This window comes from Pantherophis guttatus, chromosome 3, assembly GCF_059756535.1.
Source record: "Pantherophis guttatus breed Tessera chromosome 3, ASM5975653v1, whole genome shotgun sequence".
NCBI classification, from domain to species: Eukaryota; Metazoa; Chordata; class Lepidosauria; order Squamata; family Colubridae; genus Pantherophis; species Pantherophis guttatus.
This window is the reverse complement of record NC_142065.1, coordinates 208305100-208330468: the sequence shown is the minus strand read 5'-3', so window position 1 is coordinate 208330468 and position 25369 is coordinate 208305100. Positions and strand designations below refer to the sequence as shown.

General features: G+C 43.4%; 1 protein-coding gene across 1 annotated transcript in view; it reads left to right on the top strand.

Annotated features, from left to right (window-relative positions):
- COL22A1 (collagen type XXII alpha 1 chain) overlaps positions 1 to 25369 on the top strand; it is a 273483-nt gene that overhangs the window by 71905 nt on the left and 176209 nt on the right. Inside the window, exon 4 of the mRNA XM_060681819.2 lies at positions 24378 to 24452. Within this exon, the coding sequence (XP_060537802.2) occupies positions 24378 to 24452 (75 nt within the window). The remainder of the gene's footprint in view (positions 1 to 24377; positions 24453 to 25369) is intronic.

Here is a 25369-nt window from a genome sequence, read left to right as displayed (position 1 = left end):
CCATCACACATGTCCCAAGTAAACATCTTGAAATGTACACTTGCAATCGCTTGCTTACCTGTTGTGTCCTCAGTCCTTCAGCATTTCAAACACTTTCCTTTTGAGACATTCAACATGATAACCGTCAACAGTCAGTATACTATCCAGATATATACAGATTAACAGAGTTGGAAGGGACCTTGAAGGACATCTAGTCCAACCCTTCTCTGTGGGGGCCCCTGCCCTCTGGAATGAATTACCCCCGGACATACGAAGGATCCCCGACCTCCGCGCCTTCCGTCATGCAGTGAAGACCCTGTTATTCCAGCAAGCCGCTCTGATGGGATAAATGATTTTAATTTGGTCTTAATGGGGTTTTAAAATGAGAGTTTTAAATTCGGCCCATGATTTAATTATTTTAATCTGCTCTTAAATTCTATTTTTGTACATTGTTTTTATTATGGCTGTTCACTGCCCTGAGTCCTTCGGGAGAAGGGCGGTATATAAATAAAATAAAATAAAATAAATAAATAAATAAATACCACCACCCCCGCCCAAGCAGGAGACCCTACACCATTTCTGACAGATGGCAGTCCAGTCTCTTCTTGAAAGCTTCCAGTGATGAAGCTCCCACAACTTCCGAAGGCAACTTCTGTTCCATGGGTTGATTGTTCTCATTGTCAGAAAATTTTCTAGGTTGAATCTCTCCTTGTTCAGTTTCCATCCATTCTGCCTTGTCTGGTCTTCAGGTGCTTTGGAAAATAGCTTGACCCCCTCCTCTCTGTGGCAGCCCCTCAAGTATTGGAAGATGGCTATCATGTCTCCTCTGGTCTTTCTCTTCACTAGACTAGCCATGCCCAGTTCTTGCAACCGTTCATCATATGTTTTAGCCTCCAGCCCAGGAAAGAAGTGAGATGCCTTGTTCTGCATATGTCAACAAAAATAGGCAAGGTGCAACAACCAAAGCTTAACATTGCTTAACACATTGTAAGCCGCCCTGAGTCTCCGGAGAAGGGCGGCACATAAATCAAATAATAATTAAAAAAAAAAGCTGGCAAGGTAGTCCTGTGATGATGGTGATGGTGTATGATGACTTTGTCTTCAGTAACTTTAATATTTATCAAAATCTGAATATGCCTTGTGGTGTAGTATTCATTTTAGTTTTATGGGATTGAGTGGGGGGAAAAAATCTGGTCCATAACTTCCTGAATATGAGAAAATATTGCCTCCACCAAAGCCACTGAAGGGACGCGGTGGCTTAATGGCTAAGATGCTGAGCTTGTCGATCAAAAGGTTGGCAGTTCAGCTGTTCGAATCCCTAGCTGAGCTCCCGTTACTTGTCCCAGCTTCTGCCAACCTAGCAGTTTGAAAGCAGGTAAAAAATGCAAGTAGAAAAATAGAGACCACCTTTGGTGGGAAGGTAACAGCGTTCTGTGCGCCTTTGGCATTGAGTCATGCCAGCCACATGACCACGGAGACGTCTTCGGACAGCGCTGGCTCTTCGGCTTTGAAACGGAGATGAGCACTGCCCCCTACAGCAGTGATGGCTAACCTTTTTGCTATCGCGTGCCATAATTCAATGCGCCCTACCCCCCCCGTGCTCCCCCCGCTTTTGGCACACGATGGCATGGTGGGCCCAGTAGGCCTGTTTTTTTGCCCTCCCCAGGCTCCAGAGGCTTTCTTGGAGCCTGGGGAGGGCGAAAACGGCCTTCCCCAGCCCCCCAGTGGCCCTCCAGAGGTTGGAAACGGCCTGTGTTCCAACTTCCGGTGGGCCCGGAAGGCCAGAAAATTAGCTGGCCGGCATGTGCATGTGAGCTGGAGCTGAGCCAAGGCAATGCGCGCATGCCCACAGATATGGCTCCGCGTGCCACCTTTGGCATGCGTGCCATAGGTTCGCCATCACGGCCCTAGAGTCAGGAACGACTAGCACATATGTGCGAGGGGAACCTTTTTACCTTTTTACCACCAAAGCCAGGTAATATAGGTATTCCTCGACTTACGACCAACAATTGACCCCCCCCAACATTTCTGTTGCTAAGTGAGACAGTTTTAAGTGAGCTTTGCCCCATTTTACGACCTTTCTTGCCACATTGGTTAAGTGAATCACTGCCGTTGTTAAGTTAGTAACACGTTTGTGAAGTGAATCTGGCTTCCCCATTGACTTTGCTTGTCAGAAGTTCACAAAAGGTAATCACATGATCCCGGGACATTGCAACCATCATAATTGCCCATTGCAATATAATGTAAAAAAATATATATTTTTATTTATTTGTTTTATTTCAAATTTATATATCGCGCCTTCTCCCGAGGGACTCAGGGCGGTGTACAGCCAGATAAAAACATACAATACAAACATTAAAAACAATTAAAAGAATATATATTAATTTGGCCCCAATTTAAAATGACAAACCAATTAAAAATATTTAAAAAATATGTTAAGCCAGCCCGCCTTGCTGAAAAAAGAAAGTTTTAAGGGCACGCCGGAAGGCACCGAGGTCTTGGATTCTCCTTATCTCAGGGGGCAGCTGGTTCCATAGGGTAGGTGCCCCCACAGAGAAGGTCCTCCCCCTGGGGGGGTCACCATCCTACATTGTTTGGCTGATGGCACCCCGAGGAGGCCCTCTCTGTGGGAGCGCACGGGTCGATGGGAGGTTGTCGGTAGCAGCAGGCGGTCTCGAAGATAGCTAGGCCCTATGCCATGGTAAAAGGTAAATCTAGTAGATCTAGAAACCCAGGTAAAATATAGCCCTTTCAAACAATTAAGTCCTCCAGCATGTCAATAATTTCAGCCAGCAAAACCTACTTATCTAATAAATAAGGGTATTTTGAGTTGTCTCCAGAAAGATAAGAGAATTGGTAGCTATGCACGGTCCCAGTCCTCGTTTCTGTGGCTCTGCAAACCCATTCAGCCAAATCAATCAATGTATGAGAGTCATCCGAGGTCAAATGTATTTTGAGTTGCATAAATAAACAAATCTGAACATAGCTCAGGAACAGGAAAACCGACTCTTTTCCCCAACAAAACTCCCAAACCTCAGAAAAAAATCAGAGAACAAGTATTCAAGGTCATGAGATGGTGGGAACACCCCCACCTCCTAGAAGAATGAAATATTTGGGGAAATATTAAAAGGCAGGATAGAATATTTCCCCTAAAGGAGAAATTAAAAAAAAATCTTAAGGGAGAGACAGAGAAACCAGACCCAGTTTCCCTGCCCCAGGCAGAAACTGAGGAGGCCAGCTTTTAGAAATGCAGATTTGGTAATCTTATTTAGAAAGACTGGGCGAGACAGAAACTCAAGATAAGCAACAAACAGAAGGTTGACAAAATTAGCTTAGACAAGCACCTAGGATTTGCATTTCCCCTTTTGCCCATAGAGTCAGCCATGACCCTATAGCCGTGATGGCAAACCTATGGCACGCATGCCAGAGGTGGCATGCAGCACCCTCTCTGATGGCACGCAAGCCATCGGCCCAGTTTAGCTCTGCTGTGCATGCGTGCACGCCTCCCGCTGGCCACCTGGGCACTTGGTCCAGAAAAGGTTGGCCATCACTGCCCTATCGGAATCTGAAAACAGCAAACAGAATATTAAAGGACATGTTCTTAGCCCACAGAATAGGGACAGGAAGATCAAATACAAAGCCCAAAGAAGGTGTAAAAACCTACCCAGGAAAAAACTCCATTTTGTCAGCTGCCCAGAATCACATGTGGTTAGTGGGTTTGCTTCGTCAATAAATAATAATAATAATAATAATAATAATAATAATAATAATAATAATAATAATAATAATAATAATAATAATAATAATAATAATAATTTTATTTCTATACCACCCTTCTCCCGAAGGACTCAGGGCGGTGTACCGCCAATTTAAAAACACAGGACATAACAATAATTAAAAATTAAAATAATTAAATAGATTTGGCCGATTTAAAACCCCAAAAATTTAAAATACCCCAATTTAAAATTATTATGTTGATAGCCCTGCCTGGCGGAACAACAGGGTCTTCAGTGCGCCCGGAGGTCGGAGATCTTACGTATTTCCGGGGGCAGTTCATTCCACAGGGCTGGGGCTCCCACAGAGAAGGCCCTCCCCCTGGGTGTCGCCAGCCGACATAATTTGGCTGACGGCACCTTGAGGAGACCCTCTCTGTGGGAACGGACTGGTCGGTGGGAGGCTACTGGTGGCAGAAGACGGTCTCGAAGGTACCCGGGTCCTATGCCATGGAGCGCTTTGAAGGTGGTAACCAACACCTTGAATCGCACCCGGAAGACCACTGGGAGCCAGTGCAGCTTGCGCAGGAGGGGTGTCATGCGGGCACAACGAGTTGCGCCGATAACCACCCGCGCGGCCGCATTCTGGACCAGTTGGAGCCTCCGAGTGCTCTTCAAGGGGAGCCTTTATTTCCAATCAGCCTCCATTTGGTCTCCAGTGCCTTTCTCCCAGATTGGACCTGGATCTGGATATTTTGTTCAACAATATGATCGTGCTCAGATGGTCTCCCTGCCCTGTGATATCCTCAGCCTTCCATCCACCCAGCCTGCCATTCCGAAAAGAGGAATGGGTGGGACCTTGGTGCTCTCTGAGCTTGCTTGTTTTTCTGCAAACGTTTCATCACCCAAACAACATAGGTGGGGAAAAAAAGGGATTTTAACTACCAACCACAACAGACTTCTCTGCTTCTCTTGTGAAATGACCAACTGCTGGTTGCAGAGCAGTGGTGGGTTCCTCCCAGTTCGGCCCGGTTCGGCCGAGCTGGTAGTGGTGACGATATGACATCACCGAACCGGTTCTCTTTGTTCAGGAGTTGGGCCCTCCTCGCCCCCCGCGTTATTCTAACCTTTTATTTGGCCCCACCCCCAATCTATTGCTGTCTCCCGAGTCCCAGCTGATTGGCTAGAAGGAATAAAACTGTTTAAACTCTTGTTGGGGCTTCAAAGGGCCACCTACAGCTGATCAGTGTTAAAAGGCAGTGTGGTGGTAGACCGGTGCCTCCAAAAACAAATAAGTAGACCGGTACAGCTCTGCAAGCAGTTAAAAGCCTGGTAGACCAGTACCTCTGCTAAATCCTAAAGAATTGTCACATGACCATCAAGCCACGCCCACAAAATAAGCCACGCCCACAGAACCGGTAATAAAAAAAATTTAGAACCCACCCCTGTTGCAGAGCCAACTTGTCTTTACTACAGGAAGTCCTTGACTTAAGAACACAGTTGAGCCCCAAATGTCTGTTGCTAGGCAAGACAGTTGAGGGAGTGCCGCCCCGTTTTGCAACCTTTTTTGCCACGGTTGTTAAATGAATCCCTGCAGCTGTTTTGACTAAACTGTTACATCTGGACGGCAAGCATGTGCGGTCAATAGAGCAGCGGATTGGTCTGTGTGCCGGCAAGCAACCGGCGGGAAATTGGCAGCTCCTGATTGGCCCAGCTACTGACAGCTCAGTATAAAAGAGCTGTCAGTGCCTCAAAACGCCGCTCGCTCTCCAAGATACAGTAGTTAGCTAAGCAGAGCGAGTCATGGTTAGCTTTTATTGTTAGCCAATAAGCATTTGTGAAGTGTTTATCCTGTCTCGCCCCCCTTCTTGAGCCTTTGTTCAGCGAATAGAACATAAACCATGCAGTTGATAAGCAAATCCAGCTTCCCTCCATTGACCTCGCTCGTCGGAGGCCAGCTTACAAAATGTGATCACATGACCTCCGGAAAAGCACAACCATCATAGATACATGCCAGTTGCCCCATGCCCACATTTTGATCACATGACCCCCCATGGCATGTCAACTGTCATAAATACATGAGAATTACCACATGCCCGAATTTTTGATCACATAACGATGGGGATGCTACCATGGTTGTAAGCATGAAAAATGGCCGCAAGTCGTTTTTCTCAATGTCATTGTATCATTTTGAAGGGGGCTAAATGAATGGTTGTACATCAAGGACTGCCTGTATTTGATAGACCCGTGATGGCGAACCTATGGCCCGTGTGCCAAATCTGGAACGCAGAGCACTCTTGTTCTGCCCCAGCTACGGACCCCAAAGAACATAGCACACACAAAGTCTGTACAAACCTTAGTTTACTAAAATAAAATCATTTTTTTCTTCAAACAAAGGCTGTTAATTAACTTTCTTAACACCCTGCAAGAATCCAAAGAATAAATAATCTTTTTTTTTTAATTTTAAAAAGCAAAACTTTATTCATTCTTAAAAGAAAAACATTTAAAACATACAAAGACTTGATTAAGTTAAACGTTAACTTATCAAGAAACAAATTTGCATATACATGTACAATAATCAACTTTCACTACTAACTAATTATATATATATACAGATATGCAAACCTACAGTGACATATTTCATTTTCTATCTATCTGACAGTGCATTCCTTTTACTTATGATAATTTCATCTAATTTTCATCTCTACCCATTTGGTCTCCTTTGATTTATCCACTGGTACCATCTATTCCATATTCTAAAATATTTTGACTCAAAAAAGAATAAATAATCTTAATCTTACTATGGTTGGCAGAAAGCCCAGAAGCAATTTGCAAAGAACTAAGATCAAGTCACGAAGGTATGTGAACTAAGTTGTTCCCTGCAAATTGCTTCAGTCGGCGTTCTTCCTTAAATAGGCTAAGGGAGTGGCCAATTAGCCCCATGCCTTACCCTTGAGGAGACCTCCTCCTGAGGAGCCACTCCTGCCTTTTGGCAGCTCTGTGTGCCCGTGCATCGCGAAGAGGCTCCTCCTCTTCGTCCTCTTCACTTAAGGGAGCTTCTGGAGGTTCTGAAGGCCCTGGCTGAATCCCCGCCTCTGGCACCACATCTTCTCCAGCCTCCTCATTGTCCGACTCGAGTGCTGGCGCAGCACCACACCAGCCTCCTCGCTGTCTGAATCAGCTACTACCTGCACAGGCCGCGTACGGGCCACAACACCTCTTTGCAGGCACGCAAGACATCACTCAGCTCAGCTCCACCGCGCATGTGCATGTGTGCGCCTCCCACACGCCAGCTGATTTTTGGGATGTGCGGTGGGCAGGGTGCATGGGGGAGAAACACACAGATGTGCAAGGGGGGGTTGCACGCTTGTGGGGGGGCAGGGGTCACACACACATACACGGGGACAGAGTGCAGGGGGGGTGCAGTGATTTCCCCAAAGCCCGTTTTTGTGCCCAGGAAACTGCAGGGAGGCCTGCTAGGCCAAAAACTGGCTGGAGAATTCTGTGAGTTTATTTATTTTATTGATTGATTGATTCAATTTATATGCCGCCCTTCTCCGGAGACTCAGGGTGGCTTACAATGCGTTAAGCAATAGCCTTCATACTTTTGTATATACCTGCTTAGTAGGGCTTTCGGGCCCCCCTAACCGGTGTTCTTTTTTATACAAAGTCATCTTATTGCCCCCACAAACCGGGTCCTCATTTTATGCACCTCGAAAGGATGGAAGGCTGAGTCAACCTTGAGCCTGGTGAAATTTGAACTCGCAGTAATTGCAGGCAGCTGGTGCTATATAACAGCACTTTAGTCTGCTGCGCCACCAAGTCTACACATTTCAAAATGCCCAAGGTTGAGAAACACTAAGTTTCTAAACTTTTGCTGCCATCAAAAAACCATCTGGAACTTTGTAGACAGGACAAAAATTGCAGACAGTCTGGATTGTCACTATGCTTCAGAAGTGGGACAAGCAGAAAGCCAAAATAAGTCTTTAAAGTATTTCCATTGATTTTGTGTCGGATGTCTTCCCTTTGATCGTATACAGTAGCTGGCATTTTCAGGCACCCAAGTTCTTACTAACAGAAGGTGCTACTGCTTCTCTTTATTTTATTTTTTTTCCCAATCACTATTTTCTTTTCAAACCTGAAAACCACAGTTTTTCACCCCACTAAGCCTGAAAAACTGGAGCAAAAAAAGCTCGAATGACAACCGTTGGAAGCTTTTAAAATTTCAAGGGCTTTTATTGGGAAAGTCTGTTTTACCGTGACGATAAAGTGTTCTGCACACAACAGTGATTTTTATTGAAACACTTGAGCTGAAGGTATGCGCGGGCCCAGCGAAAGCAAAAACCATTTTTCAATGTCGCAGGGAGCAAGGGAGCTGGTAACTGGAAAAATAGAACCATAAAAATTCAGATTTTTTCAGCCTTCGGTGTAAAAGCATTTATTTGCACAGGTGAATCTCTTTGCCAGTAGATCCGTGCTGTTAATACTAAGCTTCTCAGAAGCTTTAAATCAGTGTTTTTCCAACTTGACACCTTTCAGTTGTGTGGACTTCAATTCCCCTTGCTGGACAGAAAATTCTGGGAATTAAAGTACACGTTTCTGGAAGGTGCCAAGTTTGAAAAACACCGGTTCAACAGAATAAATTGGAAGAGATTTTGGAGGTCTTCTAATCCAAGCCCCTGTTAGGCTGGAAACCTTACATCCGTGATGGTGAACTTATGGCACCTGTGCTACAGGTGGCACACAGAGCCATATCTGTGGGTACACAAGCGTTACCCTAGCTCACCCCCAGTGTGCATGCGTGCACCAGCCAGCTGATTTTCGGGCCTTCCGGGCCCACCGGAAGTCAGAAAACAGGCTGTTTCTGGCCTCTGGTGGGGTGGGGAAGGACATTTTCGCCCTCCCCAGGCTCCTAGAAAGCCTCTGGAGCCTAGAGAGAGTGAAAAATGGGACTTCCGGTCCCACCAGAAGTCGGGAAATGGGCCGTTTCTGGCCTCCGGAGGGCCTCTGGGGTGGGGAGGCTGTTTTCGCCCTCCCCAGGCTCTAAGAAAGCCTCTGGAGCCTGGGGAGGGCGAAAAACGGGCCTACCGGGCCCACAGTGCCATCGTGTGCCAAAAGTGGGGGAAGAGAAGGGGGGAGCGTGCGCAGGGGCAGGGCACATTGAATCATGGGTGTGGGAATGAGCATGTGCGACCCCCCCCGCATTCCCCCCACTTTTGGCACGTGACGGCAAAAAGGTTAGCCATCGCTGCCTTACACCATTTCAGACAAATGGTTGTCCAATCTTTTCTTAAAAAGATCCAGTGTTGGAGCACCCACAACTTCTGGAGGCACTTCTCATTCCACTGATTAGTTGTTCTAACTCCCTTTATTTAAATCATAGAATGATAGAGTCAGAAGGGACCATTGAGATAATCTAGTTTAATTGCTGCTCTTTGAAGGAATAACTAGATTGAAGATCCAGTCAAGGAGAGCTCACTGCCCTAAGTGGCAGTGAGCCTCTTTCATTGGTCACAGAAATTCCACCTAATGTCTACCTGAACCTATTTCCTTGATTGTTTTAATCAATCGATCTTGGTTCTGTCTGTTGGGTTTTCACGTTGGGGAAGGTCTCTCCTCAAATTTGCTTTGCAAAATAAAGTGGTTCCCCAATTTCTAAGAATTAAGTTAAAGGGACCTCCTGGTTGGCTTTGGACTCTTCAAACTTGTAGAGCTTGAACTATAAGATTTATTTATTTATTTATTTATTTATTTATTTATTTATTTATTTATTTATTTATTTATTTATTTATTTATTTATTTATTTATTTATTTATTTATTTATTTATTTATTTATTTATTTATTTATTTATTTATTTATTTATTCAAACTTCTATACCGCCCTTCTCCTTTCGGACTCAGGGCGGTGAACAGCCAAATAAAAAACGTCTATACAAACATCACAGTTAAAAAATAAAGTTAAAATAATTTATAAATTTGGCCCATAATTTAAAACTTGTCAATTAAAATCAATATTAAAATTTTAAAACTAACCCTAAAATCAAGACAGACCGGCTAACTGAAAAAAATAAGTTTTTAGGGCCCGACGAAAAATCCGGAGGTCGGAGATCACTCGTATCTCTGGGGGTAGATTGTTCCATAGGGTAGGGTAGATTGAGAGAAACATTCTCCTAAACCAGTGATTGCTAACGTTTTTGCCATTGCATGCCAGGAGGGGGGCAGGGTGGGGGGAGGTTCACGCACATGCGGGCCCACACTAATTCTATGTGCCCGGCCCCTGTGCATGCACATGTGACCCCTCCTACCCCCGCTCCTGGCACACGATGGCCCAGTAGGCCCGTTTTTCTGTCTCACCTGGCTCCAGATCCTCTCTATGCGTTTGGGGAGGGCAAAAACAGCCTTCCCCACCCCCTCGGAGCCCCTCTGGAGGCCAGAAATGGCCTGTTTCCCAACTTCCAGTTTGACAGGAAGTGACTTTTTTGCTGTCCCTAGCCTCCAGAGACTCCTAGAGAGTCTATGGAGGCTGGGGATCGTGCGCGAAGTGCGTACACGAAATAACCGGCAATAAAGCTGGTTAGAACTCACCACTGATTCCCACCCCACTCCAAGGGAAGGATACTGTAAAATCCCCATTTCCTCCCGATCAGCTGGGACTTGGGAGGCAGAGAATAGATGGGGACTTGGCCAGTCAGAATTTTTACTACCGGTTCTCCGAACTACTCAAAATTTCCGCTGCCGGTTCTCCAGAACTGGTCAGAACCTGCTGAAACCCACCTCTGGTGGTTTCTATGCACCAGATTAAACAGGCTGAATAATATAGTACTTATGCCTAAGCTAATTCCTTTTTTGTGGGGAACCGAGTGGCCTCTTCACAGCATTTTTTCCTAGCGCAAACCACATTGATGAAGCAAATCTAAGTTCACACAGACCTAGCTAGCATCAATAGAACTGTGCAAACATTGACTTGGCAGATAGCTGCAGTGAAAAATGACTTGGGTCTGGACTTTTGAGGGTTGAAGCTAGCAAGGAGAGGGGGGAAAGCTACATATTAAACAAACTCAGAAAAGGTGTTCACCTTCAAAGCTGGGAAAAGAATAGCTAAGAGATTATTGATTTATAAAAGTTGGCAGGAAAAACCCCTAGAATTTTTCAAGGCTGAATGGCGGAGGATTTGATTCCGACAAATTGATCTCATGCGCACTTATCGCTCCTTTTGTATCTCACCGTAAAAGCTATTTATTTAGCCCTGCTGTGCATTTGTGGCTTCTGCATTTAGTTATTGAGTGGGGGAATCGAATCCTTGAGAGGAGCATCATTCCTGGATCTGACAGCACAGCTGTTGTTCATGGTGTTGAGATGTTAAGTGGAGAACAACAGAAAGGAAGTTACTGGGTGGCGCCTGCAAAATGAAAGGGAAGAGAATTGTAATCGAATTAAACCGTGAACTTGTGAGCACCGCCTAGCAAACATGCCAGCAGTTTGTCGCTGTAGAATAATAAAACAACATTGTACGTTGTTGGAATAAATATTGGAGAAAGTGCCAATCAGGTACGGTATTCACTTACCTTCGCTACCAATTCGCAAACGGGAGCATGCGCGCACAGGCGCTCACTTCACTCGCGCGTGCCACCTCCGCACATGTGCAGGACCTTCTTCACATGCACAGAGCGTCAAAAACAGGATGTGATGACATCCAGGTGGGTGGGCAGAGCCTCCCACAGCTGCCGCTACAGGTTTGCCCGAACCGAATAGAACTAGCTGAATAGCACCACTGGTGCCAATCAATGTACTCACTAGTAATGAACTTTTTCAACCCACTCTCCTATGTAAAAGCATTAGGAATGGAGGCAGCGGTTGAGGGACTCCCTGGCTGATCCTGTCTTTCTCCATAGGTTTGGAAGACAGAAGTCTTTCTTTCAGCTTCCCTCTGATAGGAAGAACAGACTCCATCCTTCTTTCAACTCCCTCCCTCTCCTGCCTCTTTCCTTCCTCCTCCACTCCTCTCCCTCTCCCTTCCCCCTCTCCTTCATTCCTCCTCTTCTCCCCTTCTCCCTCTTCTTCTTTCCCCTCCCCTTCTTCCTCTCCCTCCCTCCCTCCCTCCCTCCCTTCCTTCCTTTTCTTTCTCCCTCACTCCCTCCCTTCCTTTCATCTTTCCATCCTTCTCACTTTCTTTCCTTTCTTCTCACCTTTTTGTCTCCACCTAACCCAAGGCAGAAAGCTTGGAAATAAAGGCTATTAGAACCCAGAGTGTTTTTTTTTTTTTGCTTTTTTAAAAAAGTAAATCTTTCTACAAATAACATTTTGCAATATATACGTAAGCACTTTTTAAAGTAACATCATTTCACTTTGTGTATGCAATTTTCAGAAACAGGTTCTTTTTAATACTTTTCCATAATCTCTCTCTCTCTCTCTCCCTCCCTCTCTCTCTCCCCCCCTCCTGACAAATCCACTTACAAATACTTGTCACATTTCTCCCTTATTAGTTAGCAAACTTTGGTCTTATTTCTGCCTTTTCTGCCTAGAGACTAATCACACATTCATCAATCATTTCTCCATTCATTCAATGCCCATGTAAACCCAACGAGCCCTTTGTGCAACCTTGAAAAGTGAAAGTACATTTTCACATCTCAGTCATTTATGAGCTTTCTTGGAGATTCTCACCTTCCAATATTATATACTGGGTGGGCGGGGGACGGGGGTGTCCTTGGTGCTCCTGAGTTTGGTTATTTTTTTTAATTATTTTTTTAATTTGATTTATATGCCGCCCTTCTCCGGAGACTCAGGGTGGCTTACAATGTGCTCAGCAATAGCCTTCATCCTTTTGTATATTTATACAAAGTCAGCTTATTGCCCCCACAACTGGGTCCTCAATTTACCTACCTTAGAAAGGATGGAAGGCTGAGTCAACCTTGAGCCTTGGCGATGTTCGAACCCTGCAGTAATTGCAGGCAGCTGGTCTTAATAACCAGCTTAATAACAGGGTGCCTTAAACCACTGTACTACCAAGGCTCTTATTTTCTTGCAGACATTTATTTCATTACCCAAACTAGATAACATCATCCACACACTAACGATATTATCTAGTTTGGGTAATGAAACATCTGTAAAAAAACCCACAACCAAAATAACCAAGCTCAGACAGCATCGAGGACCACTCACTCAGGGGTGAAATGTAAAATTTGTTACTACATGTGGGTGTGGCCAACTTTTTTTTTAAAAAAAAAAATTCCTTTCAAAGCATTTTTTCTAATGCTTTGAAAAGCCTCTGACGATCAGGCAACTCAGCTGAGATTGTCAGAGAGGCTTTTTAAAAAATGCCTCTCTGCCGATCAGGGAATCCAGCTGGGATCGTCAGAGACTTTTCAAAGCATTTTTTCTACCACCTCTTCGGCCAAGAGGTTGCAGAAAAAAATGTTTTGAAAAGCCTCTGACGATCCCAACTGAGCCGCGCGATCATCAGAGGCTTTTTTTTTTTACTTTTAAAAGCATTTTTTCATGGAAGAGGTTGTAGAAAAAATGCTTTTAAAAGTAAAAAAAAAAGCCTCTGATGATCATGCGGCTCAGCTGGGCATGTGGGGGGGGGCACAGGGATTTTAGCTACCGGTTCTCCGAACCACCCGCCACCATCGCTACTGGATTGGGTGATCCGGTCTGAACCGGGAGCATTTCACCCCTGCACTCACTTCAACTCTGAGCTACAAATATTCCCCTTTATTGATATTAAATATTAAATATGCACAAGAACACACAGAGTACCCCATTGGCCACTAAACAATGCCATTGTGTCACAGCCACAAAACATAGTCCAAAACTACTTGACGGTAGTAAATCTTTGCTGCGGAATGAGGGTGGAGTGTTTTTTTTGACGTGGACTAAGTTGGTAGGTTTCACAGAACTTTGGCTCTGATATCAAAAACGTGCTTGCCAAAAGTCTGAACTTGGAAAGGAAGAAAGGCAAAATAAAATTCTGAAGCTCAGTTAGCAATTTTTATGGGAACACATGACCAGGACAGGCACTTGCAGTTACCAATTCTTGGGGATAAAATTGAGAGGGGAAAAAAAAGTGCATTCTTTACCCACGGAGAATTTTGACTGTGTGATGACATTTAGGAGCAGGCGAGACCTGCATTTTTTTGCAGATTTGGCAAGGCCACTTTTGAAAGTATTATTTTTTCCCCGTCATATTGCCTAAAAGTTTCAAACCTTTCTTTTGTTCTTATGAAAGTTCAGAATAAATAGTGCCTCTAAAAAATTTTTCCTGCCAATTCGTGTTGTATACCGAGAGCTTATGCACCGAAGACAAATTCCTTGTGTGTCCAATCACACTTGGCCAATAAATTATTCTATTCTATTCTATTCTATTCTATTCTATTCTATTCTATTCTATTCTATTCTATTCTATTCTATTCTATTCTATTCTATTCTATTCTATCCTGCCCTGCCCTGCCCTGCCCTGCCCTGCCCTGCCCTACCCTACTCTACTCTACTCTACTCTACTCTACTCTACTCTATATTCCATTTCATTCCAGTCCATTTCATTCCAGTCTACTCCACTCCACTCCACTCCCCTACCCTACCCTACCCTACCCTACCCTACTCTACTCTACTCTACTCTACTCTACTCTACTCTACTCTACTCTACTCTACTCTATATTCCATTCCATTCCATTCCATTCCATTCTATTCTACTCTATTCTTTCAGAGAATGGATTGTATAATTGTCCAGTCATGTCCCAATCCTGCTTGTTATTGTTCCTAGTTTACTTGGTTATCTTCCTTAATGCCATCTTTTTTAAAACCAGTTTTTATTATTTTTATTTCAGAGGAATTAATTGACTTTATCCAGGAAGGCTTTATGAAACAGGGAATCCTTTTCCCTACTTTAATTAGAAAATTTAAAAACATAGCTCCAGGAATGTGATTGACTCTGCTGTAAGGATGAGAACTGAGTCCAATACTTGGAATGTACAAGGTTTCCTTTCTCCAGACCTGACTTCATTCATCTATTTTTACTTATTATTTTTCTATTTATCTGTGTATTAATCAGCTTGTCTATCTTCAGTCTTTCTTTTTTTGTAAACATTCAAGGTAGCTTATTATAATTACACGTAAATTAAAAAATAGAAACACTGGCATCAATGTCGCTGTTAATTAAACTATATGGAAGTTAATATATAAAGTTAATAAAGTTAAAATGTAATTAAAAATTAAATAAAATGAAAGTCAGTATCTTTAGAATTCGTTCACAGCTAAGAACATTTTTTTCCTAAGCTGAACTCTCAAGAGTAAATAGCAAACAGCAGTGTGGCCTTAAGAACAAGTAATTTAGATTAAATGAAATTTACATTTGCTTTAAATTAAATTCAATATAAATAATGCAGCTATTCTCTATGTATTTAATGCCTTTTTTTTGTCAAATTAAACATTAAAACCTGATAGCAATTTTGGAGGGAGCTAAAAGAGTTCCATTCAGTATTTTTTAATTTGTTTATTTTATAACAAGTTTAAAAAAAATAGATAAAATGGCAAACTAACTGGGGGAGAGGGAAACCAAGAAAGACAAACTGTAAATAGAAATGAAAAGAGAAACACAATTAATGATAAATCATAATAAACAAAACATAAAAAGAAAACCACATCCCCTACTTATTACCCTGTTTCTTCTAAAATATGGTATCACCTGGTTATAAGCCCATTTGGGCTTTTGAGCGCATGCACTAAAATAAGCCCCCCCAAAAAATAAGCCCTCCCCAAAAATAAGCCCTCCCCGAAAATATTTAAACACATATGCAGCCAGTCCCCACCATTTCCTCTGGTTAGGGTTAGAGAGACAGAGCTGGAAATCAGGTAAGACAGCAAGAGGAGCCCCGTCTTGCTCCACGCGCCCCAAAATAATAAGACATCCCAAAAATAAGGCCAATAGATTATTTTGGGGTTCAAAAAATATAAGACAGGGTCTTATTTTTGGAGAAACACGGGTAAGTGTTACAAAATCTGAAAATCTCAACTATTCAGGGTAACTGGAAAGCTATTTAAAACTTTTTGGTAAAAGGAGAAGAGCAAATTTGATTAACAGGCAGAATAACACAAGAGTACAACTGTTTTTGGTGTCCCTTTATTATGATAAGACTTAACTCAAAATAATTAGGGTGTCAGGTTTTCAAGTAACACCCCCAACGAAAGAAGACTCCAAGGCTAGCAATTCCTCAAAGATCCATTTTATTAGAGGTGTCATATTGGCACATCTGGGAAAACCCGAATCTGAAAGCTTCCAGGTTTTCCCCACCCAAAAGAAAGTCCAAGTCCCTGCCCCATAACCCACATGTCCATCACATGGACCAATCAGCCATTGTCCAAACTGGAGACAACTCAGAGGTGAAATCCAGCAGGTTCTGAGAGGTTCTGGAGAACTGGTAACAGAAATTTTGAGTAGTTTGGAGAACTGGCAAATACCACCTCTGGCTGGCCCCAGGAGTGGGGAGGGAATGGAGATTTTGCAATATCCTTCCCCCAGGAATGGGGAGGGAATGGGGATTTTGCAGTATCCTTCCCCCAGGAGTGGGGAGCGAATGGAGATTTTGCAATATCCTTCCCCCAGGAATGGGGAGGGAATGGGGATTTTGCAGTATCCTTCCCCCAGAAGTGGGGAGGGAATGGGGATTTTTTTTTAAAAAAAAATTGATTTATATGCTGCCCTTCTCCGGAGACTCAGGGCAGCTTACAGTGCGTTAAGCAATAGCCTTCATACTTTTGTATATTTATTCAAAGTCAGCTTATTGCCCCCACAAACTGGGTCCTCAATTTACCTATCTTAGAAAGGATGGAAGGCTGAGTCAACCTTGAGCCTGGTGAGATTCGAACTTACAGTAATTGCAGACAGCTGGTGTTAATCACAATGCTTTTAGTCTGCTGAGCCACCAGGCCCCTTTTTTGCAGTATCCTCCCCCAGGAGTGGGGAGTAATGGGGATTTTGCAGTATCCTTCCCCTGGAGTGGGGAGGGAATGGAGATTTTGCAGCATCCTTCCCCTGCCACACCCGCAAAGTCACGCCCACCAAGCCACACCACACCACGCCCACCAAGCCACGCCCACAGAACCGGTAGTAAAAAAAAATTGGATTTCACCACTGAGACAACTCCCAGTCATTCTCATCCAGGTGCAGGCTGAACGTCCTTGACTCTCAGAGAAAAAGAATGTTGTTATGGCTAAATATTTTCACCAACTCCTTGCAAATCCCCCCTCCCATTTTCCCAGGCTCTAAATGTGGCAGCCCTGAAGCTCCCCCCAAAAAAAGATGGCCTCCAGGGTTGACATAGGGAACAATCCTAAAATTTGTAGTCCAGGGTTTTTCAACCTTGGCCCCTTGAAGATGGATGGAGTTCAACTCCTATCCATTCCCTGTGTCCAGGGATGGGTTCTACTTACCTTTACTACCGGTTCACAGCAGGGCAGCGCTGCAAGCACAGAAGCTTCTTCGCATGCACAGAAGTGTTTTGATGATGTCGGGGTCGGGGAGTGGAGCCTCCCGCCGGTTTTACTACCGGTTCTATAGAACCAGTGTGAACTGGGGGCAACCCACCACTGCCTGTATCGCTGGATGGGGAATTCTGGGAATGGAAGTCCACCTATCTTCAAGAGGTCAAAGTTGAGAAATGTTGCAGTAGTCTATTCTGACTGTCAAATTTTACTGAGGTTTGTCCAAGTTAAAATCTGTTTAGTAAGTAGGCCCAGAGGATGAAAAGAACAAAGCGAGTAAATCAACACCTGCCTAATTAAGAATATCACCTTCTCTATTTTGTCTTTTTGATGGTAAAGATGCCAGGATTAAACCTAATATCCTTTTGCCTGTGTTGGTCATTAAAAGTCTTCGGTTGCAGATCTTAAACGAACTACCAAGAGCCTTGGTAGTACAGTGGTCTAAAGCACCCTGTTATTAAGACCAGCTGCCTGCAATTACTGCAGGTTCAAATCTCACCAGGCTCAAGGTTGACTCAGGCTTCCATCCTTTCAAAGGTAGGTGAAATGAGGACCCAGATTGTGGGGGCAATAAGCTGACTTTGTATAAATATACAAAAGGATGAAGGCTATTGCTTAGCGCATTGTAAGCTGCCCTGAGTCTCCGGAGAAGGGCGGCATATAAATCAAATTAAAAAAAACTAAAAAAAAAAAAACTGGTCTTTTAATTATTGTCGGTGCCCAGGAATTTTAACCCCACTGAGCAAGATTAATTATTCACCATTATTTTTACTTTGAACTTATGTCACATTGAATAAGAGGAGAAACGGCTGAATAAAAGTCATTAAAAGCCTTTCTCCGGCATGATTCATGACCAAAACACATGAAATTAAACTGCTAAGACAATGGACCTGGTGAGATTTGAACTGCCAAGTTGCAGGCAGCCAGCAGCCAGCAGAAGTAGCCTGCAGTACTGCACTCTAACCACTGCGCCACAGTGACTCAATAGATGACACCTAGAGGAAGACAGACAGACAGAAAGACAGACAAACAGCTTTGGACATGCCTTTCAGCCAAATCTGATCCGATCTTCCATTGCAATGTTTCCGCATTCCAAGGTTTTTGTGTTTTTTTTTTTCCCCTTAACTACTCGGTTTGGTCTGAGGTCTGAATTCTTGCCAGAGGCCAAATGAGCAGAACAGCTGCCGTTCCTGTCTCATCTCTAATTTTGCCTCTGGAAATAGCATGAGCCGAACTCCCAGCTGACTCTGACTCACTTGCTCTCCAAATTGGCACTTGGTTTACGGAGACACAAGTGGTGAAATGAAAGTTACAGGGTCCGGTTTTATAAGCAGACGAGTCATCACTGTAATTGCACCGTCCTCCCTTGTAATTTGCTGTAGACAAAACAGGGGTAAAATACTAGCTGGTTTTAGATCTGCACAAGGGCCTTTGTACGGTCGTTAACATTTTCAAAACGCTCGCTTAATTGGTTTGCTTTGAGTTGCCATTTTACTTAACCCTTTTTTCCTTTTATGAGCGTAGCGGAGTTTTTTCATGAATGGGTGTGAAAGTCTGTAGAGATTCTCAGTCATCCAGATCATGGTTGTCCTAAAGATGCTTTTTCAGGAGACAACTGGACTTTCTTGTTTTTTTCTTTGAAGACATTTCTCTTCTCATTCAAGAAGCTTCTTCAGCTCTGACATTCCCCACTATCCTGTCAGAGCTGAAGAAGCTTCTTGGATGAGAAGGGAAATGTCTTCAAAGAAAAAAAAAACAGGTTTGACAACAAAGCCGTTACAGAATCTGGTAGTCCTGCTAGAAATACTTCAAAACTTCCCCATCAGAGGGGAGCAACAAGAATAATCTTAGCAGTTCCTTGAATAATAGTGGTAGCTTGTTTGGCATCTTTGAGTTCCTCACCCAACTGTCTTGTGAGGTGCAAGGAAGTAGAATAGAATAGAATGGAATGGAATGGAATGGAATAGAATAGAATAGAATAGAATAGAATAGAATAGAATAGAATAGAATAGAATAGAATAGAATAGAATAGAATAGAATAGAATAGAATAGAATAGAATAATTTTATTTCTATACCGCCCTTCTCCCGAAGGACTCAGGGCGGTGTACAGCCTATTAAAAGCACAAGACAAACATCAATTAAAATAATTTAAAATTATTAAATAATTTGTCTCAATTTAAAACCCCAGAAATTTAAAACACCCAATTTAAAATTATTATGTTGATAGCCCGGCCTGGCGGAACAACAGGGTCTTGAGTGCACAGCGAAATACCCGGAGGTCGGAGATCTTACGCACTTCCGGGGGCAGTTCATTCCACAGGGTGTGTGGGAAAGGTTGATCTAGAACTTCAGGAACTAGGGACTCTATAATATTCCTTGCATTTTATGACTGAGATCCTAATAACCTATGACATCAAAGACCCTTCTGCATGAAAAATATAATAATACAACCCATAGTTGGATTATAAATTGTTTGATTAATAAGAGGGAACACAAAAAGATCTAGCTATTATCATTCCCAATCTACAGGAGCTTCATATGTGATTCAAAGAACAATATAGTTCGCTATTAATTAATCTGCCTACATGCGTTGGCAATTGTTTGCAATTAATTAAAGATTCCAGACATGGGACTCAGTCTTGCAAGCTTGAGTGCCTGCTCTACTAGAGGCTCATTTGTCTCCAGGGACATGACTTCACTTTGGTCTCCCTCAGCATTTGAGTTTCCTGTGTCTCGTTCCTCTTCATTTCCTCAAATCAATTCTGGGGCTCAGTTCTTTGAAGAGCAGCTGGAAGGCCAAGGGACTTGTACGCTTTGACTCAAAACTTGTTAGCGAGGGAGGAAGCTGTTTTTCTTGGCACTGGTCATTTGAATGCCTGACGAATGGACAGGAAAGAAAAGCTGGTTAGGCACGGTTTTATAAATTATATTTGCCCTCTTTGTTTTTAAGGTGTTGTTTTCAATTTTGGTTGTGGTTTTAATAATTCTGGTCGATGTGCTTTACCAAAAGCAATAGGAATGGATAGAGTATGAATACATCAGTTATGAAAATTGTATTACTTGGAACAGCACATATGTTATGGAAACATCTTTAAGTACTCCAGACCCTTGGGAAAGATCCAATAGTTAAAAAGGAAAGTTTTTTGTTTTTTTTAAAGAAGTCACAAAACTTGTAGACTGAATGTAAAAGATCTAATTATCAATCCCAATCTACAGGAAGCTTCACATGTGATTCAAAGAACAATATAGTTCACAATTAATTAATCTGCCTACATACATTGGCAATTGTTGCAATTAATTAAAGGTTCCAGACAATGCTGCTGCTGCTCCTCCTCCTCCTCCTCCACCTCCTCTTCTCCACAAATCCCACTCTCTTCTAGCACTGATGATGTTCCCTAGTTGGGTCATGAAACGTCTGCAAGAAAACCACCAAGCTCAGAGAGAGAACCGAGACCTCCCTCTCCTCCTCCTCCTCCTCCTCCTCCTCCTCCTCCTCCTCCTCCTCCTCCACCACCACCACCACCACCACCACCACCTCCTCCTCCTCCTCCTCCTCCTCCTCTTCTCCACAAATCCCACGCTCTTCTAGCACTGATGATGTTCCCTAGTTGGGTCATGAAACGTCTGCAAGAAAACCACCAAGCTCAGAGAGAACCAAGACCTCCCTCTCCTCCTCCTCCTCCTCCCTCTCCTCCTCCTCCTCCTCCTCCTCCCAATATTTATCATGTCCAGCTCTATAGAATTCTTCATCTATTTGTATCCAAAGAAGTTCAATTTATGAGTATTTTAGTAGTGTTCACTTCCTCCAACTTTGGTGTTTCCCGAGAAAAAAAATATTGGATCTAAAAAGGCAAGTTTGCCTCCTATTGCCACGTTGAAATGAATGATGTGTTCCACATTCCACATTCCACATTCCAAGGAAAGGAAAGGAAAGGAAAGGAAAAAGGAAAGGAAAGGAAAGGAAAGGCAGGGAAAGGAAAGGCAGGGAAAGGAAAGGAAAAGAAAAGAAAGGAAAGGAAAGGAAAGGAAAGGAAAGGAAAGGAAAGGAAAAAGGAAAGGAAAGGAAAGGAAAGGCAGGGAAAGGAAAGGCAGGGAAAGGAAAAGAAAAGAAAGGAAAGGAAAGGAAAGGAAAGGAAAGGAAAGGAAAGGAAAGGAAAGGAAAGGAAAGGAAAGGAAAACTGTTGCTCAGAGCTGGACTAAGATGGATCATTCTGTTTCGGATGCTTTGGAGCTTTTTTTGATATTTTGCCAATCACTGTGACTTTTTCTTGTATCGCGAGTCATCACACAAATATATTCTGTTTCGATACATCCCCATTAATGATTGCTTCTTAGCTGAAGGTCAATAGACGTGGCTCTTAAACACTTTATACACATCTGGAAACCCTGAAAACATTTGGGGATAAAATGAAGAACCAACCTGCTCACCCGCTTAACAGAGGGAAGAGATTCCATATTTATAAACATGAACCTATGGCATGAATAAGCCCCCATTGGTTTTGAATGTTTCTTTTCTTTCTCCCTTGCATGCATTTATGTATCTGTTTATTCATACCTGGGTTTACCAGAATCTGGTCATAATTGTTAGATGTGTAGTATCTTGCATTGGTTGAATAAATATATGGTTTGGTGATGCACACTGTATTTATTTGGACCATAAAAAAGGCTGAGCGCCAAAGAATGGAGGCCTTTGAACTCTGGTGCTGGAGAAGACTCTTGTGAGTCCCTTGGACTGCAAGGTGATCAAACCAGTCAGTCCTAGAGGAGATCAACCCTGACTGACTGCTCTTTAGAAGGCCAGATCCTGAAGAGGAAACTCAAATACTTTGGCCACCTAATGAGAAAGAAGGACTCACTGGAGAAGAGCCTAATGCTGGGAAAGATTGAGGGCAGAAGAAGAAAGGGACGACAGAGAACGAGGTGGCTAGATGGAGTCACTGAAGCAGTCGGCGAGAGCTTAAATGGACCAGAGGGTGGTAAAGGACAGAAAGGCCTGGAGGAACGTTGTCCATGGGGTTGCAATGGGTCGGACACGACTTCACAACTAACAACAAACAACAACTGTATTTATTAAAGTCAGGTCCAAAATTACACACCTGATCTTGGTGAATCAGTTCTGGGTTTTTGTTAGGGTATGAGTGCTATTTCTTCTGCTTCTCAGTCAGCTGTTGTGGCCTTGTGGGGTTCATTTTGCAAACAACATAATGTCGGGTTTCATGATTCCATAAGGTAGGGCAGGATTATTGCGGAGTTCAGCAGGCAGCAGAGAGTCAAGACCTTCCCTCAAAGAGCAACGGTATATATCAGAGGACAAGCATCCTTAGAATGAGATTAGTGAGTTAAATGATGCATGTCATAGATGGAAAATAGTGTGTGAACTGCTTTGAACTACGTGACCCTAATTTGTTTGAGTTCTATATATTGATATGCACGGCTTAGCGCTTATTTAGCTAGCTGACTTCAATTCTTGTTGGTTTGCTTTCTTCAGAATAACAAAATAACTGAGTTGGAAAGGACTTTGGAGGTCTTCTAGTCCAACCTTCTGCCCAAGCAGGAGACTCAGAGGTGGGATTCAGCGAGTTAGGTCCAGTTCAAGTGAACTGGATGTTAAATTTACATCTGGTTCAGCGAACTGGTAGTTCTGACAACTGGCTGGCCCTGCCCCGCCCCGCCCCTACCAGGAGTTCTCATGCAGCCCATTTTGGATCCTTGGTAAGTGCAGGGGGACTGTAGAGCCTGGGAAGGTGGAAAATGGGCCTCCCAGAGGCTCATGGAGGGCAAAAATAGGCCTATTTCCAGACTCCAGAGAGCCTCTGGAGCCCAGGGAGGTTAAAAGTGCCCCCCATTTTTTCCTCCCAGGTAGGGTGCAGGAGGCCGAGTGCTAGCTAACTGCTGTGTTATGCAAAGGTTCTTTTCCAAAGAAGAGAAGGTGAAGAGAATAAAAGTAGTCTGTTCCCAGTGGAAACTACAACTGGTGTATTCATCTCTTGGAATAATGGTAGACCAGTTTTTCCTTGAGGGTCTCTGGGCTTGGGAATGACTGCACCAAAGCGTAGATCACAAATTCTGCAGACATTTCCCTGTGCATTCCAATGTAGCTTCATCAATAGAATGATCCAGAAATGGGGCTTGCCGTGCTATACTTATAATCTATGTGGGCTTGAATTCTGTATTGTTGGTTGGGGTTTATTCTGTTCTGATTGCTCTGGTTTAGATCTTGTGTCTGATAGAGTGTAAATCCTATCCTCATGATGGCGAACATATGGCACGTGTAGCCATATCAGTGGGCATGCGAGCTTCCCATCGGAATTTGGCAAATGGGCTGTTTTCGGCCTCCAGAGGGCCTTGGGGGAGGGGAATGCCATTTTCCCCTTCCCCAGACTCCTAGAGAGGCTCTGGAGCCTGAGGAGAGCAAAAAACGGGCCTTCCGGTCCCACCGGAAGTTGGCAAATAGACTGTTTTTCGGCCTCCGGAAGGCCTCCGGGGGGTGGGGAAGGCTATTTTTGCCCTCCCCAGACTCCTAGAAAGGCTCAGGAGGCTGTGGAAAGCAAAAAAAGGGCCTACTGTGCCATTGCATGCCACAAGTGTGGAGAGCATGGGGGGTTCATGTGTGCATGTGCGGGGGCAGGGTGCATAGAATTATGGGTGTGGGCACACATGTACGCAACCGCTCCCCGCTCCTGGCACGTGATGGCAAAAAGGTTAGCCTTCACTGTCCTATCCAATGTAGTGTTAGACTTCCCAAAATTCCTGACTCTTCTGCTGTTTGTTCATTTGTTTGGTTGATTCTTTCTTTATTATTCCAGTCAAATGTGTAGGTGATTTTAAGGGCAAAGGTAGCTATGAATTATTCTGGTTTTGGGTTTTTTTGCAGTTATGTGTTCATTGCTACTTTACTGTAACTGGGGCCTTATTTACTCTGTGTGGTGTTGGTTGAAATCTTGGCAGTTGATTCTGTTTATGATGCTAGTTCTTTCTCAGTGAGGTGTGCAATTTTTTTTTTGCTTTATACAACTTTCTTTGTAGAGTTTTCGTGGGCAACGGGGATACGCAGGACTCATAAAGTTTCCACAGTGCTATCAAAAGGATATAAAAAGTACTAAATATTGCCAAGAGGTGATAAAAACCAAAGGAAAAATAAATCAGTGGAGTTCTTAGCAATAACTCTAGTTTAAATGTCTCTTCCTTTCTCTTCCCTCTCCTTACAGATGTCCTGTGTCCAAATGTCCACGTAGAAGGAGACAGGTTCAGACACACCAATGGAGAAATGGATGACATACCAGGTAATGCAATATTAGCGACAATCAGTTCTTCTCATCACATAGGAAAGCAGAGATATATTATATAGAGAGACTGCATTATTAAGTCTCAAAGTGGCCAGGACATTACCTTCTTTTGCAAATGGAATACATCAGTGGTGAAATCTAAAATTTGTTACTACTGGTTCTGTGGGCATGGCTTGGTGGTGATGGTGGTAATGTGACTGGGTGGGCGTGGCCAATTTATATATTTTTTTACTTTTAAAACCATTTTTTCTACAACCTCTTTGTAGAGGTTGTAAAAAAATGCTTTCAAAAGGCTCTGACGATCCCAGCTGAGTTGCCTGATTGGTAGAGGCTTTTTTTTTTCTTTTAAATGCCTCTGACGATCAGGCAACTCAGCTGGGATCGTCAGAGTCATTTAAAAGAAAAAAAGGCTTTTTTTCTTTTAAATGCCTCTGATGATCCCTGCTGAGTTGCCTGATTGGCAGAGGCTTTTTTTTCTTATAAAAGCCTCTGACGATCCCAGCTGAGCTGCACGATCATCAGAGGCTCTTTTTTTTTTTACTTTTAAAAGCATTTTTTTTCGGCCAAAGAGGTTGTAGAAAAAATGCTTTTAAAAGTAAAGAAATAGCTTCTGTTGATTGTGTGGCTCAGCTGGGCATGGGGGGGGCAGGGATTTTTGCTACCAGTTCTCTGAACCACCTGCCTCCATTGCTACCGGATCGGGTGATCCGGTCCAAACCGGGAACATTTCAACCCTGGAATACATAGAATTATTTAAGAGTGCCAGGCTGACTTTACTGATCAAGCTTTGGTTTGGTGGAGTTTATGTTTGGAAGAGTTAGCGGTCAAAGGAAACAAGGCCACTGGTTGGCTGGACACCATTAAAAGCTGACACCAGTCAGAGCATAGAAAAACTCAAAGAACTAGTGCAAGAT